We start from the raw sequence: 17,716 nt of genomic DNA on the forward strand, positions 1-17,716 counted from the left end.
ACTCAATTCAAATTAAGAAAAAAATATACAAACACAACATTTATTGAAACATTTTTTTTTGCTCTTTTATTAGTAAAGTTTAAGGAAAATATTCTGTCTATCCATGAAGTATGTTTCAAAATACAAATAGTCTGGAGAAGGGTGCAATCTTATATTAGAGATACATACGAGTACATGGGTAAAATTTTAATTGATGACTAGCATAGCGTATCGTTATTTTGGTCCTATAGTGCCGGTTGAGAAGCGTTTTAGTTATAGTTTTAGTACAAATATTAATTATAGGTACTTGGTTTCAATCGGTTGGTTATTTTATAATTTATTAGTGAAGGAGACAACTAACATTCTCCTCCACAAACGACTTAGTCTAAGTTAACTTTTTAATTAACAGATACAAATGGATTGCTAATATCAAAACTGGTTATTGCATCGCATTGAGGTTGGTTTTTATTTTTAATTAATTTGTTTAATTTATGAAAAGGATCTGCAAGCGTTTCTGGGTTTTCATTTATAACTTGTGCCAAAGCATGGTCCGAGTGAGGTACTATTTTATTTTTCATTTTAGTAATATTGCAACCAACGCCTTAACGACTAGAAATATAATATTATATCAGGTTGTTTTAAAGCATTCTATTTATTTAAGCCTCATGACTTTATGTGAATGTTAATATGGCCTAAAAATATGTTTTTTAATAACAATTGCATTGTAGACTTCAGTAGAATAGCACGATCTCGTTATTTTTGTATGAAAAAGGGGAAATGTCTTTTTAAAGATTTATACAGCTTGGTAGTTTATTATTTTTTCCTCGTATATAAAATTGTAGAAAAGCCGTGGCAATTATAAAAGTTAATTTTGATCCCTTGGACTTAAACTTTGTTAGTTTGATAAACAGCAAATATGTATATTCCATATGTTTAATTTCAATTTAAAGTAACATCCTTTATATATGAGTATTTAACAATATATTTCTGTTTTGTACTTTATAACATTTTTAGCTTTTTTTTAATTTACACATATTTCTGTTAAATTGCATATTTTCTGTAAAGCTTGTAGAGGAGTGCATAGTACGATTATTATATTTAGTTAATTATTTATTATTTTAAATCAAAAGCGTAACGGAATGGCCGATAGACGCGTTAAAAATGTTACGATTTCAACTGTCTAGACTTTTGCTTTCGCAGAGATCTCATTATTATTTTTTGTCAGTAATTTCGTCTTATATCTTTGGTTTTTAATGATGGGTTTGCCTCTTTTTTAATGACTTCTAATAGGTTTGATGCGAATGTGCTTTAAATGCTCCTCGTGAACAAATTCAATATTAATTTACGACTTTTTCGGATCAATCACTTTGGCCTCACAGTCCGTGGGATCAATGTCGTGCTCCACAACTAGCGTGTTCTTAGATATCTTGTCCGCCAAAAGGGCAACGGCATCGGATCCTGTCTTGGCTAGGGATGGCCTGCCCGTGGATCGCCTTCTTATGTTCTCGTCCTGCTGCTCCTTTCTGTGCAGATCGCTCAGCCGGAATGCCTCCAGGAATTCGTTGAGATCCACCTTCCCGTCGCCGTTTAGATCCATCATGCGACACTTCTCCAGCATGGCTGCCTTGGAATAGGCGCCCGGCATATGGGCCACCAGCAAATCAATTGCAGTTTCAAACTCATCCAGGGTTATTTCACCTGCAAAGTAATAAAAAATGTTTAATTATACATCATAAGATTAGTGATATACATGCTTAAAGACTCACCAGAGTTGTCGGCATCTATGATATTAAAAATGGCCACTAAGCTGGCCTTGTTGGCATACAAGGCGTCCATCACGGAAGTACCATCAGCCTCGGCTTCAAGCTAAAATATATATAAAATAATAAAAGGCTTAAATAACTACCAAATAATCTAGGCCGAGACTCACAATCACATCCGTATCCAATAGATCCAAGGTCCTGTAATAGCTGACCTTCTGGCTATCCGTTCCCGGAGCCAATTTGTCGCGTAGCAGTCTCCAGGGTAGCCCCAACTTGGTGACCTTTTCCATTACCACACACCAGTTCGTAATGGATATGCAGCCACTATCCTTGGGATCACACTTCCGGAACTCGTCCTCCAGTTCGTCCCGATGATCACGCATACGCACGGCCAGCTCCTTGAGGGCCGAACTCTCCACAATTCCCATTCGCTGCTTGAAGGATAATCGCTTGGTTTGCGATGCCGCCGATATATACTGTACGAAGTGGGGCATTAACTGATTGTTCAGACGGATATAGGCGCCCTTGTTGGAGCCAATGGCATAGTAATTGGAGGCCGAAAAAATTGTGATGACCTGAAAGGAAAAATGGTATATAATTAATCATAATTACACCACGGAAGTGACCCTGCCCTTTCTAATATCCACCAACTAATATTAATTAAAATAATTGCTTGCTAATTACCTTATTATCGTGCATGAATTCATGGCCATTTGGTTTGCACTCATGGGATCGGATGACGTAGCTGAGTCGATGTTTCTGCAGGAAGTTTTCGGTCACATCAGGACCGAACCAAACGCCAGCCCCTCGCAGGGTGTTCGGGACACAGCCCATTGTGGCCTGCGGATCGCTCCACATAATGTCAAAGATCTGAAATTATAGAGATTATATAAAATGATTCAAATAGTTTGATCATTTTTTATGGTAACCTGCTGCCATTCGGTTTTATCCAAAGGTTCTCCATCTGTAAGTGGTGGCCGTAGAATAGAGACGTACTATAATAAGAAATATTACTATTATTATGAATTTCTTTATAAATATGTATGTCTTATTACCTTGCCACGATCAATACTTTTTATTAAATCCAGACTTGTGCTGTCCGAGAAACCTCCATGAACGATCAAAACCCTGCTATTGAGAACCGATCCCAAAGGCAGCCATCTGTAGACCTCATCGATAAAGGCCAACAAACGTTTGTGATTCCGCTAAAGAAAATTTAGAATAAATTTAGAACCCCTATAACTCACAGACAGGACTACTTACAGGATATTTACTCTCCACCTCGCGAATAAAACCATAGCGGGCATTCATAACACTATCCTCGTGGTTGCCCCGATTCAGGAAAACAGCCTGAGGAAAAGCCAAATAGAGGGAAAGCAGCAATAAAAGGACCTCAAGGCCCCGCTTTCCCCGGTCCACAAAATCCCCATTGAACACATAGGGATTGGAAGAGGAAGGAAGACCGTTCTAAATGGAAATAAAGTTTATTATTAAAGTATTAAGTTTAAACTTTAAAAAGATTTGAATACCTTATGCAGCACCACAAGAAGATCATCTAATTTTCCATGGAGATCCCCACAGACAGTCACCTGCTGGGAAACAGCCGTGGAGACTGGGGATATATTTGGCAGCTGCTTCAAGGATTTGGCAGCTTCGCGTAGGATTAAAGCCACATATTTTGGATGTAATCGATTTCCCTGAAATATAAATAATTATAAAATCAAAGACGGAAGACAAATATTAATACTTACTCTCTTCTTGCGGAAGACATCAATCAAGAGATCGATATGATTCTTTCTTATTGGCAACTCTATTTTGGCATTCACAATATCCCCAAACTCTTCCACCAACTCATCCTTTTCATCGAGTATTGAAACTGAAAATATTCCAAAATATATTCCTTATATTTTCCTATAATTTTATCCAAATATTCAACTCACCGTGAGTCGATCCTTGGTTCTGATTCTTCCTGCCCGCCGCCTGGGGCATGTGCTTAATGAGGTCATTGAAAAATTTGTATAGCTGCGGCAAAAATACAGGCACATATGAGAATAATAAAAATGAATTAGCACTGAGTGGGTCAAGAATCCATCGACGAGGTTGCTCTTGCTACAAAGTTTCACGGCTGAGTTGATTGCTATCGACTTTTGAAACTTTACAAATGCACTGACGTCGTCGTCGTCGTGGCTGTCGTCGAGGGTTCTTTGGCTTAAGGTTCTTCTATTTCTTTTTTTTTTTTTTTGAATGTCTTGATGGTAGAAGTTTAAGATACTCACCTCAGCCTGGTCCTGTTCGCTGGCATACTCCAGGTTCTGGAAGATCTGCCAGTTGCAACGCCTCTGCATTTCGCGACGAGCCTGATGTCTGCGATACCATTTCTGGATGAATATTGCCGCTCGTATGGCTACAAAATATAATAATGTTGCAGATTTTTTTTTTTTAGAAACACTTTTGGGGGCAATCAGGAATTTTTATGGCCTCGGAATGGTGATGTCTAAGAACATTGAAGGCAACAAACCTACACACAAGAGGGGGAGTATAGCAAGTAATATGCAACCATGTTTCGCAACAATGTTGCAGCCAATAAAGGCAGTTCGGCTTACACTACGGTTTTCCCTTTGACATTTTTGCCTTGGTCGCTTATTACTCACAGGACACACAGGACACGGCACAGAGTACACTTGACAAAATACAAACAATTTTTATAATCTGGCAGTTTTTTTCGATTTTTTTGGGGTGATGGAATGGCAGAATGGCGCCACACAAAATGATTACTCCCACAAAGTACTTGCCGTTCTCATCCATTTTGATGCAAATTTATTCGTCTGCTATTCACACAATGCTGAAAACGTCAAAGACTGTGGCGAGGGGGATTTTGTAAGCCAGAGCGGGATGCTATTTGGTTCTTGGTTATTTTTTTTTTTTTGGGCTACCAACTGATTAACATTTACGCAGCTATAATTATATCAGCCGGCTTATGGCAAAGTCTTTACACACTTGTCTCTAGGTCTGGTGGCGAGGGCGGTCGGTTATTCTTTTTCAAATTTATGCAACCCATAAGAAAGGGTCGAGTTGGGGCTTCGTTTGATCTGTATTCTAAACAGTTTATTCTTTTCAACAAATTTAATTTTCTTTTCACTCTATTAAATAGGATCACGCAATTTCCCCGTTTAATTATTAAATTTAAACATTTATTTTAAAGCAAACTTGTAAGATAATCCATTTGGTGGTAATGCTCATTTAAAGGCCAATAAAATAATCATCTAAGGACATTTCTCATTTGTCCGTAAACACTTGAAACTAGATAGCCGACCGATTTGAACTGGAACCCAAAACTGTTCATTTAGAACGGCGGTGGCTTGCATTTCTGTTTGTTTTGCGTTAAGCGTTCTTTTTCAACTTTTACCCCTCGAACCGTGGGCTGTATTTGCATTTTACCAAACAAAAATTAATTATTTTAATATAATTTTATTCTTTTTAAATCAAATTAAAAAGAAATATCTTGAGAACAGAAATAACGTTTCTTTGGAATACCCTCAAAACTCAATCTGAAAAGGTTTCTCTTTTCTAAGAATTCCCCAAATGTCCTGTTTTTCTTTAGAAAGAAATCTCGCCCACAGTGCTATCCCCAATTACCGGATGAGTGGTGTGGGGGGTTTTGGGTTCTCGGTTTTGGGTTCTGGTTGGTAACCTTTCCCATTTCCAATTTGCGTCCATGTCCGCGTGTTGTGGGTTAATTTTTGGCTGCGTGACTAGCTGGGACTACTATACGTATACGTGTTTTCTTTTGTCTTCTATTATACATATACAAGAGTGTGTGTGTTAGCCTGGTTTATAGCCAAGTTTTCACTAATAGCAGCTGTCCGGCCAAGGCGTCTGTTTGTTCATTTTACCTTTGCCTATGCCGTGTCTCCGGCTGCTCAGATCCACCCGAACAGTTTGTATAGTAAATTGGAACAATAAATAAAAGTTAGCGCAAGCGCCAAAAAAAACAACAAACAGGAGACCTGCTAATGAAATACCAAATTGTCGGAAAAGGTTAAATGCAACTGCATTACAAGGTCCTCCTTGAAAGAATTCACTTTGTCCGTTGTTAGCTGAATTTACAAAGTAAATACTGCCATAAAGTTTCCCTCTGAACCCAGTTATTATGTATTGGGGGCACTTGGTTATCCTTTGTCTTGCGGAATATTACCATTCCAGGGAAAACTTTAAGTCTAAAAGGACTGAAGGATTCTAGCAAAAGTCCTTAATTATGTTTTTCTTTTAATTATAGTTGCTAACTAGCTGGCAGTTAACCTAATCAAGTACAAATAGCCCATTGGAATCATGACTAATCATTTTAATAGTAAATAGTAGTAGTAGTAGTAGTAGTAGTAGTAGTAGTAGTAGTAGTAGTAGTAGTAGTAGTAGTAGTAGTAGTAGTAGTAGTAGTAGTAGTAGTAGTAGTAAGTAGTAGTACTGTAGTACCTATATTAAAAGCTCCCTTGGGCAGATTGGATGACTAGTTCTAGATCCACCTCTAAATCAAGCTCTACTCCCTGCCTCTAGCAACTATTTTCAACTGAATCAAGGTTCCACTCCAGGGAGCTCTTACTGTATGAACCCCTGAGACCCTAGTAACCGGATTAGGTTAGTAGACTACGCAGGTTTTATTGCCCGTTCTACACAAATCCACATTAGAACTACATAAAATTAAGCCAAATACATTGAAAGAAAAATGTTTAGACTAATCGGATGATAAATCTAGTTTTTAAATAAAATAAATAAAGATACAAGATACTGATCATGACGATCAATTTTATAAAAATGAAAGAAAGTAAAGCTCACAAATCATATTGTTTAGGTTGAACAGATCACCAAGTCCTATTTTTTTCACTCTTAAGATTATCCGATCCGTATGCGGTACTCACTCTTTTCGGCCCGAGAGGCGCTCATGCCACGGAGCGGCTTGCGGAAGTGCTTGCACCAACCTCGCCGCTGGAAGAGCTGCAGCAGACTGGAGGCCCTGGTGCTCGTCTGGGCGGAGGAGGCCTGTGGCTGGCCATTTGGGCCCAGTGTCTGCATGCTGGCCCCCACCCGCTCTATTTCCGACGAGCGGCATGAGGAGGCGTCTTCGACGGAGGAGCTGCGCCGCTTCCCGGCCTCATCGGTGCGCAGGCATACGCAGCTGCGTAACATTCCGCCGGATTTCGCTGTAACACAAGACGTGACCCCAGCGGTTCAGCGGCCCACCTAGTGGCTGCTCCAGTTCCACCCACCCACCGCTCTAATGGAATCTCCACACATGCATTAGGTGTGCGGAGGTGTGGGGGTGGCCTGTCCAAGTCTGGCCTGTCCAAGAGGTCTGCCTTATGTCACTCGCCTGACAAGGTAATATAATTTGCCCGCCACCCAGTTCATGGGCTTCGGAACAGCGCCTTGTTCGTCCTTCAAATGGCTGTCAGTGGTTGAACGGATGGATGGTTGGATGGCAGGGTCCGTCCGTCCGTCCGTGGGTTTCTTGGCTCGTCTCCCCGGTTCTTAATGCAAATTGATTTTATTTTCGCGTAATTTATTCATTTCACTGTTGCTGATTGCCCTCCTCATATTCCATTGTGCGAAAATCCGTGGATTTCGTCTTCAGCTGCAAATAAATTATGAGAAATTTTGTGAAATTAAATGTTAAATGTTGTCGTCGCTTTTCAAGTTTTGAATATATATATTTTAGGGAGGAAAAATTTGGCCAAAAGGTTATCGAAGCAGGAGAAATTCTGCTTACTCAACCGTGATGACGTGGTGTTCCGGTCTAAATGGTTACTCCGGTTAGAGTCCTTGACGAGCATGTTTTGTTTATTGTTTACTAAAGTCATAATTACATTACACAATTCGTGGCTTGTTAAAGCCCTATTCCGGTCAATAAAGTTTGGTTTTGTGGTAATTACATAGACTAGTTGCTGTGGGACTTGTATTCGTTTAATGGCCCCCCAAAAAATATGCATATTATTACATTCCCGAATAAATTGGTCTTAGCGAGGACTAGAAAAAATTATCCTTACTATCCTTGATATGTAACAGAAACTTTGAGTTTGTCTAGCGAATCAATTGTTGGACGCCGGCTACAGAAAATGATTATGGCCAGATGATGATGGAAAGAGGGTTACACTTGTCCAGCATTTGTGTATCCTTTCAGGACGGTTATGTTATGGTGTTGAGGTAAAAGAACCGTTGAACCGATGCGCGATAATACCATAACATAGTATACATCTACGTAAGTGTGTCCTGTGTCCTTTCACTAGAACGGGTTGCGGCCGAGTGCCCGGGGTCCTTTGTCCTTTGTCCTGAAACCAACTGGTTGTCAGCTTCTATAAAGCCAGAGTTCCCTTGAGTGGCTCCAGACAAACAAACCAATTTTCACCAATTGAGCCATAAAGCCGCACAGACATAACCCACCCAGTCCGAGACCCACTCCCACTCCCACTCCCAGTCCCAGTGCCACTCACACCCACACCGATGGAATATCCACGAAGTGTGAAATTAAAATGCTAACCTGTAGCAGCACAAGGACAAAGGATGAGGCTATGCCAGTTGCCACAGCCAATCCTAAATATAAAGGCTGTGGAGAAGGTGGGTATTGATTAATCGCCTGAAACATAGTGCCGAAGAGGATGGCCAGGAGTTTATTGGCCAGAAAAACGATTCATATGGCCATTTCTCTGGCCGAGCTTTGCAAATGACAACACTTTTATTTTAGAGTCCTAATGGCCAAGTTCTTAAATTTATGGCCAGTCCTCAGTAATTTGTCTTCCGTAAACTGAATTAAAGCTTTGTAATGCGTTTCCCCATCAATTTATTCCACGCTGGCCCCACAAAGTGTTAATAAGATTTATCTTCTGGCCCGAAGAGACTTGAGAAAGTAATCCTCATTTGTTGGCATGTCCTTAAACTTTGGTCTGGCTTCAAAGCTCATGTAAATTTCAATTATTGTATCCCGTTGCCAAAGATTGAGGAACCTGGGCGAACACTTAGCCCCGCCCACAATTGGCCCAATTGCCTTTTAGCCAGGTAGAGTGTTACGAATAAATTCCAACAGCCAAAACCAATATAGAACACCTCGCCCGGCCACTTGTTCGCCGCTTTTTGCACTTTTCGCGAGAAAATTTCGTTAGGAAAAAATGTAAAATGTAAATGTGGCGGGAAAAAGCATGCTTTGGCGGGAAAAGCATGCTTTGGCGGGAGAGGCTTTTATCGAAATGTAATTTGTCTAAAGTGAAAATGACTTTGAGCTTAAATGGCTTAAATTCTTTGAGGATTTTTGGTCACTAAGTGTAACTTTGAAATTAAATATGGCAGGGCGATGGCGGTAAACAATAAATATACTTTGTGTCAGGGGGATTGAGGGGAAAATAATTTCATAAAAAAAAGGATATGAGATAAAATAGCCTTTATAACATTTTCAAATTTGTCCAGTCATTCGGATATTTAAGTAAAATGACAAAAACAGAATTTATCTTTCTCAGAAAAACATAAAAGACCATTGTGTCTGACAGTGACGGAAAAGGTTTTAGACCCATTTGATAGATTTGAAGAGTTCTTGGCCCCATTTTCAAAGGACACCCAGCCTCAACTCTATTTATTTCAATTACACAGCATAGGGGCCAATTTCCGGTTTCCGGTCGGTCCTGTCTTAGAACCGACAGCGAGATAATGAGATTATCCGCCAGCACATTTCCAGACGGGAATACGTTATTTGTCCATTAATCCCACGGCAAAAACCAAGCCAAAGGTCGAGGCGACCAAGGCGGACCCTGGCGGTAATAGCTCTTCTTCCTGCCAACTCACAATTGTGTGCTCTTGGGTGGGCGCTGGTATGGAGGAGAAGAGTGCTCCAAGTGCGTGTGTGGAGCGTTCAAAAAATGATTGTTGTCCTGACTCAATTACGATAAATTGCATGTCAGCCTGTGTGACAATCAGCAAATTTGCCCGCATTTCAGCTCGACAAACAGCGCTTATGGGAGCCCAGCAGCAATTAAGTTAGTATTTGCTAAAGATAATGTTTCAACTTAGTATACATTTATGGTAGTATGGATAAACAATAGGTTTCTTTACAAATAATATATAAGGGAATATAAGAAAAGCATCGTGCTATCACACCTAAAATTCTGTTCTTTAAATCTATTTCTTAAAATCATTAACCATATAATGACAGAGATATGATAAGTGCATGAATAAAAAATAGTTTTCTTTATAGATTATATATAAGGGAATATAAAAGGCCTGATTTTGTCACAAGCATAGTCCCATCACCTTTAAAATCCTTCTCTTTAAATCTGTCTCCAACAAACTTAAACTTTATATATTTCCTGCATTCATTTTAATTGGCCAAAGTGCTACACTAATGCCCTTACTATAGGAGTCCCCTCGACATAATTGAGCTAATTATCGGAGAACTGACAAGGTCAGTCATCAAATTTGTTGCTCTCACAATCTTCGACAGGTAATTTAGTTTTCCTACGCTTTTAATTAAGTTGCCTTTGTCAATTTGGGAGTGGGGCACGTATCGCTCTGGATGGTTGTGGATGGGTCCTGGATAGGTCCTGTTTCTCGCATCACGTGTCGCCCGTAAAGGTTTTCCGTTCAATTTTGCATTTTTAGTGCGCAGAGTTTCTCGATTTTTTTCGGGGGAAGCCCATTAACGGAGCTGCGAGATTTTAACGACTTTGAAATGATGTCAGCCGCCCGGGAAGCTGGGTGTTCGTCATCGTTTAGGGCCGATTTGTTCGCCTTTTTTTTATTTATAAACCAAATTAACGGAGATTGGGCCTCGGGCGCCGACACCTACAGCCATATGGACTAGAATTTCCACCCAGCTGCGAAAACCATGATTTATTCACGCCTAGTACACTCAAAAAATCAGGACATAAAAAGGAGTATTTTTAAATATGCATAAGCCTGAGGGTCTTGTTTATGTGGCGATTTGATGAGTAAGACTTTTATTTTATATTTGATGACTATGCGGAAATTCTATAGAAATTGAAGGGCTTTTAAACAGGGGAAGGGCCCTCCTCTTGAAAGGTGATAAAAGATAACACCTGAATCGAACCGGAAAAGGTTTATAAAGTTTATGGCGACTACGTGAAAATGGAAGTATTCGAACAAACTGGCGGCAAACATTTTGTTCGAATGTAGTTAGGAAAAGTAAGCAAACACTGCGGCTTAATTGCCATGGAAAAGTATCCAAATACCAGGCCTCATGCCAATGGCATTGCCTTCGTTTTGGTTAACAAATCAGGCGTGAAAATGACGCACCCCGAGCTCCAAGCTCCATCTGGTATGGGGACTTAAACTGCTTAATTTAATCGATTTTGACTAAGAATTTTAAAGTTCTTATCTGGTTTACAGCAAAAAGAATGACAGTAATTCGTTGGCAAGAAGATCTTGTTGCGGTTCTTAAATATTTTATAAAATAAATCCCAGACAGTATTCCCTTTTTTTGGATTTTGGTTAATGGCGTTAAGTTAATTGCTTTTTAGGCTTTTGGCCGCAAAACCTAATTCGAGTCGAACCACAACTTTCTACCCGAATTTAAATGACTTCGAATGTGGCATTTCGTGTTTTCGGCAAACTCCAAAGTAGCTGCCCTGCCACTTTCCATCTGCCACTTGCCACTTGCCACTCGACTTGGGGGAAAGTTTGGGGATAAGGAAAAGGAAAGCCATAACACAAAAAAAAAAAAAAATTAAATCGGAAGTGGTGAGAAATTTTTGGGGCTGCTGGCGTGTCGCGCCGGGAATTCGTGCGAAAAAAAAACATATATATATACATATATATATGGAAGAACTGAACCGGATTTTTGGGAAAAATAAACGAAATCACGAATATAAGTAAGTCCTGAGGAAACAAAGGCGGAACAAAGAAAAAGGAGAGAAGGCTGAAAATCAAATGCCAAACGTCAACGAGATTTGTTGCTTGTGCGGCACATAAAACTCATTTCTCACTTTTACAACCGGAGTGGAGTGGAGTGGCTGTGGTGGCGGAGGTGAGGTTGCTAATCCTCCGCCGGGCAGTTGGGCCATCAATTGGCCCGACGGATTCGAGTGGGCAGGTCTCCCTGCCAAATTATGAGTATGGAATTCGCCGTATATGAGGGTATAAAAATGCCCGAAGGATGAGAACCTAATAAATTCCTTTTCGTATTCAATCCCCAATGCAATTCCTTCGTGTCCGGGCGTCTGTTTTTATGAACATCTAAATATATTCCGGGCATCGTTTTTAGTAAGAGTTAACAAATTGGACTCGTGTAAGACAGTTTTTATTCCTTGGATATATTCGGGGTTTATTCAGCAGGAATAAAAATAGCAAGGATAATAAATGGTAATGATTTTCCAAGGATCTTTTAGATACAAGGAACCCTCATAAAAAATTGAGAGACTTTGCTTTAAATTATGTCTTAATTTTTATAAAAAAAGGTAAGGTTTTCTAAATAAATTCTAAAGATAAACTCACGTAGAAGTAAAAATAGAAATGGTAATGATTTTCAAAAGATCTGAAGCGGCATACAGGGAAGTTCTTCAGTACTTCTTATAATTACTAATTATACCTTCAAAATGTAAATCTAAAATAAAAAGAACTCTCTTTTCTATTTAAAAATTTATTGATTTATTAATCTGGACTGCTTGTTTTTTGGGTACACGAATTTCTTAAGAACCTAATGGGAAAAAGATAGGTCAGACTATGTATAGACAATAAATCTCAGCACACACTTGTCGAAGCTCTAAAATAAAACATATTAATGGACAGATGGATCGTTTAGAATAGAGAATACCGTAAGTAATCCAAACAGCAAACACCTTTGTAGCGTAATGGAATCCTATATCTTTTATTAATGGGCTGTATTTAATTCTTTTCGTCTGCTGGCTGTCATCGCCTTGTGCTTTTCTTATTTTTTCATACACATTTCAGAATTCATTTGAATACATGTGGAAAAATTAAAACATTTCAGTACGAGTCTAGTCCATCAGAGAAATAGATTCGCTTGCATTCCACCAGAATCTTGAATATACATATATGTTCTACGACTACAAAAATGTGTATATCAGATGCAGATATATTGGCGCCATAAAATATTGAAGCGGAGACAACACGGCGTATGAGTGATATAATTAATGTGACAAATATTGGTTGAATGTTTCTCTCCGTGGACATGTGATGGATAGTACTCGTACCACTAAGATGTACAGAAGTGCACAGACACACTTCTAGTGGAATGTGTGACAAGGCTTGTGTGTGTGAGTATATATTTTAGAGTGCTTCCTCCGGTCGGTCGATTTCCGTCTCTGTTTCTGATCCCATTTAATGCATGGAATTTGTTTAGTAATTTAGCAAAACGAAGCACTAAATCGAGCAACGAATAAAAACTGAAATATGCACTAAGAATCAAAATTATTCTGGGTCTTCTGGGTGTCCTTTTTTTTTTGTTGGCTTTTAAGGATGGCACAAGTGGCTGTAACTTAAAAGCGTGAGCGTAAACAAACACAGAAATTTTCGGCGATGACAATAATGGCTGGAATATAAAAGTGGCGGGTAGAGAGCCAAAGCCACCATCGGAAGCAGCACCGACAGTGGCAGTGGCATTAAATGAAGCCACACACAAAATATTCGTGGTGACAAGAGGAATAACAACAACAACAACAACTAGAAAAGGAATAATAATAACACACCGAAGCATATGCTGGCTATGATTCCGAAATAGCGCGCAGCGTCAGCATTACGTATACGTACGAGCGGTCGCGTTCGCGTTAGCGTTTTGTGTCTGATTCCGTTATTTGTTTTGCTCTTGCCCGTTCCGTTGCCCGTGGAATTCCGTTACAAACTGACGCAGGCCACCAGCTCGGAAATCCTTTTTGGCCACGGCATGGCATGGCTGCCACTTGGCTGCTCTGCCGGCGTCGCTGCTGCCATTTCTCACTCACTCACTCTCTCTCTAGTTTTCTGTCACCAGCATTCTGCCGTCGCCATTCTGCAAAAAGCAAAACAAAGAGCGATGGCCGCCGCATCAGCATCAGCTGATTGCCACATTTTCATTGCCATTTTGCAGCGGAGGCTGCGCGCCCAGAGAGCCCTAGCAGAGCTAGAGAGAAAGAGAGAGAGAGTGCTCACCCACGCATTCCTGTGCGTCCGTGGAGAGGGCCCGTATTTTGAGCTTGATAATGTTCCGTGTTTGCATACGAAATTTATGATATGCATCTTTAAATTAAAACTAAACCAGACGCCTGAGCCATTCGCCAGATATGGATGCCATAAAGATATGAATTCCACTCTTTCAAACCTTCAAAATTCCACTACCTATAAGATACTACTTATAAGATAATTTCAGAAAAAGAGTTTCTTCAAATTCTTTAAAGTAATGTTTCATTTTTCTTGCTTAGTACCAACAAACATGTCACACCTGTTAATAGATATTATTCTCAGGGGCCTGAGAACCCCTTTAAACCGGTTTTTTTAAATGCCATGAAATGTGCTAATTGTTGGGGTTCGGACAGGTTTCTTAGATGAGCAATAAGATCATCTAGAAAGTGTCAGCAGAATTTAAAATTATTTTAATAATTATTTACTAAATATTTCCTTATTACATTTCCTTGAAATTATTCTTTCATGTTTAAGAAACAACTCCATATCCTCTGTTTTGGGTTTCTTGAGTGTAGGTCTATTGATTATTTGGTCGGTAGCATGGCCTTTATGGGTTGCCAAGCCTTTCTGCCGGCCGCTCGACTTGATTTTGGACAACGGCCCCGAGGCCACCAGGGGATTTAGTGGCTGAACTCCACGATACTAGGACTATCCCCAGCTCCTTTATGCTGACCCGGTTCCGACTTAGCCCGGAGCTTTAACTTTAATGGCAATTAGGGCTTCGGGGCGGGCAACCCGCTATTAGTGATTACGGAATGTTCGGCCCACTTCAAATTCAGTTAGCAGAGGTGCGTGCGGGACAAGGTTTTGTTTTGCCATTGAGCTGCCTTCTGTCCCATGCAGTTGGAAAAGTTTGCCTGCATTTCATGAATACAAACAAGTCGAGTAGCCGAGTTTCGGAGATACAATGCCATTCCGGTTACTACATAATCCCGCACGGACACTTCTCCTTGAAACGGGCCACGGACTAGGACGGAGCAACTCGAAATGCTTCCGATACATGCCGATTCCGTTGAGGATTAGGTGCCCCTCCAACTCGCCAGATTAGTGTTGTTTGTTAGTCTTTCTGCAACTTACCTTCCTAGAAACTTTGGCGAAGGAAAGGCACTTTCTGGTTCTATTTAAAGTGGAATAGTTTCAGTCTATGGGGATGGTCTTTAGGAGGAATGGCCCAATTCTCGATCCAAAAGACATATTCTACATGAAAAGACAAAAAAACAAAAAGAGTGAAAACAGATGCATATGTAGGACAATTGTAGCTTCAAGTACAAAGGACTCGCGGATATCGTAAAGGTCGCGTGTAACCCGGGTCTGTTCTTATTGGCATCCTCATCCGGTGCTGCACACTATTTTGCATATTCCGGGGCTAATGGCCGGTTGCTAGCACGCCACATACACTCACCTGAATAGCTTAATACTCAGGTGGGATCTACTTCGTGCTGGAAAGCCATTTAAATGTGTATGTCCCCATAAACATTTTGCCGAGTCCAGTATTAAAAATGTCTGCATGCGAATTTTTTCTATTTTTTTTTTTGCAAGTCCTATCATTAAACTTCAAAAGCGACTTACTTAATTAAAGTAATGGTGCACCGCAATGATACAAATTAAATTAGCTTTCAACAATTGAGGTGTATGCTTGTTTTATTCCTGAAATTAGAATCTAGACAAAGGTCAGGTCTCGTCACGTTATGGCACTTTTCCAGAATTTTTTGTTTCATATAGCTTTTAAGCTTTAATTTGCAGACTGAGTAAATGTGAGTATTATAAACGGATAAAATAATAAATCTAATAAAATATAATAATTGAAAAGAAGGTTAAAAGTTTTCTGAACAAAGAACTTATTCCAAGTTTCGCAATTAATTGTAGTTACAAATTTTAGAAGCCAATAGCTTTATCTTATCTTTTTCTGAGTATTAAGTATATGTACCTTGCAGTACATTCGTAGAAAGTCTATAATTGGTAGAATGGCTTAAGTTTACATCCGAAAATCGGAACCCCCACCAAAAAGAACATTTTCTTTCCATGAACAATGGAGCGCACAAAAAAGCAATATCTTTATTTGCATTATTACTTTATAGCCAATTACATTTATAAAATTTATTATTCGTTCATAGATCGAAGACATCGGGTGTCGGTTGCTCAGTTTGTTCAGTTCGATCCTGCATAGCGCGGATCCTCCTTAAGGATTTCAGCGAAATCGATGTTAATCTGATTTTGCTCAGGCACAAGACGTATGAACTCAACTTTGGCATCTTCTAGCATTTTTCTTGAGGCCTTGAATTTGGGCTTCTCCCAATACTTGTCCGACAAATAAAGGATTTTAGTAATTCCCGCCTGCAAGATGGTTTTAGTTAACTCTCCATTATTTATTTAATAATTTTATTATGCATACCTGTATAATGAGCTTGGTGCATTCGTTGCATGGAAACAGTGTGGTATATATGTATACGTGTTCCAGTCAATCTGGCCCCGTTGCTATTTAGGATCGCATTGGCCTCCGCGTGCACCACATACAGTTTCTTTTTCTTAAGCGGATCCGACGTGCCCTTCGCCCAAGAGCAAGCAGAGTCGCTGCAGTTCCGAGGAAATCCATTGTAACCATAGCCCAATAACCTGTTCTCACGATCCACAATGCAAGCACCCACCTGGGTAACTGGGTCCTTGCTTCGCATTTTCACCAGCACAGCGAAGGCCATGAAGTAGTCATCCCAGCTTGGAATCTTCCTTTGCCCAGAGTTACTTGGAGTATCGCTCATGTTTTAGTTTAGAGTTTATAGAGAAAAAAGGCTGAAGCTAACACTCGAAATAAAAGAATGGATCAAAATTTAACCAGTAGAGGCGAGAAGAAAGTAAATCGAATGGACTTCTCCTGTGATACCTTCTACAGTTCCACTTGCTACGAAAAATGCACTTCAAATGATTTGATTAGGTGTTCCAAACCATTTTTTTATATCAATAGTCATCGATTTGTGACGTATTATACTTCATTCGAGATTGCACTTTTCGTTTTTACCTTCGTAAGGGCTCCGTAGTCTTATCTTAATCCGGTAAAATAAATTTGGTATAGCCCCAGCGAGGGCTATATCTTTGGAAGTATTCATTTGATCCTTGAGCGGAATACCTTAAACGATTCGTAGATCGATTCTCCACCAGTCTGCATCAAAATCTGGGAACAACATTTTTTTCAGATTTTTTATCAAATTTTCTGGAGGGTCCCCTTCGAAAATCTATATAAAGGCTTGGAGCCACTATATGGCCCCCCGCGAGGGCTATATCTTTGGCAGTATTCATCCGATTCTTGGAAGGAATGCATTAAATGATTCTTAGATCGATTCTCCACCAGTCTGCATCAAACTCTGGGAACAAAATATTTATTAGATTTTTTATCAAATTTTTTGGAGAAATGCGTAAAAATGCATGAAGCCACTATATGGCCCCGGCGAAGGCTATATCTTCGGGAGTATTCATCAGATTCTTGAGCGGAATACCTTAAATGATTCGTTAATTGATTCACCATCAATCTGCATCAAAATCTGGGAACAAAATATTTTTTAGATTTTTTATCAAATTTTCTGGAGGGTCCTCTTCGAAAATCCATAACAAGGCATGGAGCCGCTATATGGCCCCCGGCGAAGGCTATATCTTTGGGAGTATTCATTAGATTCTTGAGCGGAATACCTTAAATGATTCTTAGATCGATTCTCCACCAGTCTGCATCAAACTCTGGAAACAAAATATTTATTAGATTTTTGATCAAATTTTTTGGAGAAATTCTCCTTCGAAAATCTATACAAAAAGGCATGGAG

General features: G+C 39.7%; 1 protein-coding gene and 1 pseudogene across 3 annotated transcripts; both read right to left on the bottom strand.

Annotated features, from left to right (window-relative positions):
* Positions 1-39: 39 nt before the first annotated feature.
* LOC6492922 (serine/threonine-protein phosphatase rdgC) lies at positions 40-13,623 on the bottom strand. Of its 3 annotated transcripts, XM_014908664.3 has the most exons (13): positions 13,442-13,623; positions 6,656-7,368; positions 4,019-4,146; positions 3,683-3,764; positions 3,494-3,618; positions 3,272-3,439; positions 3,006-3,209; positions 2,798-2,947; positions 2,672-2,737; positions 2,427-2,612; positions 1,910-2,317; positions 1,746-1,845; positions 40-1,677 (listed from the first exon to the last, which is right to left on the bottom strand). In XM_014908664.3, exons 2-13 carry the CDS (start codon positions 6,921-6,923, stop codon positions 1,322-1,324), a joined length of 2,241 nt encoding a protein of 746 aa, XP_014764150.1. In that variant the 5' UTR covers positions 6,924-7,368; positions 13,442-13,623; the 3' UTR covers positions 40-1,321. The 3 variants fall into 3 exon arrangements, with proteins under 3 accessions (XP_014764150.1, XP_014764149.1, XP_001956656.1); XM_014908663.3 differs by lacking the exons at positions 6,656-7,368; positions 13,442-13,623 and adding an exon at positions 4,740-5,098; XM_001956620.4 differs by lacking the exons at positions 6,656-7,368; positions 13,442-13,623 and adding an exon at positions 4,535-5,098.
* Positions 13,624-15,927: 2,304 nt separating this feature from the next.
* LOC26513705 lies at positions 15,928-16,822 on the bottom strand (annotated as a pseudogene).
* Positions 16,823-17,716: the final 894 nt, after the last annotated feature.

This window comes from Drosophila ananassae, chromosome 2R, assembly GCF_017639315.1.
Source record: "Drosophila ananassae strain 14024-0371.13 chromosome 2R, ASM1763931v2, whole genome shotgun sequence".
In the NCBI taxonomy this organism is placed as follows: Eukaryota; Metazoa; Arthropoda; class Insecta; order Diptera; family Drosophilidae; genus Drosophila; species Drosophila ananassae.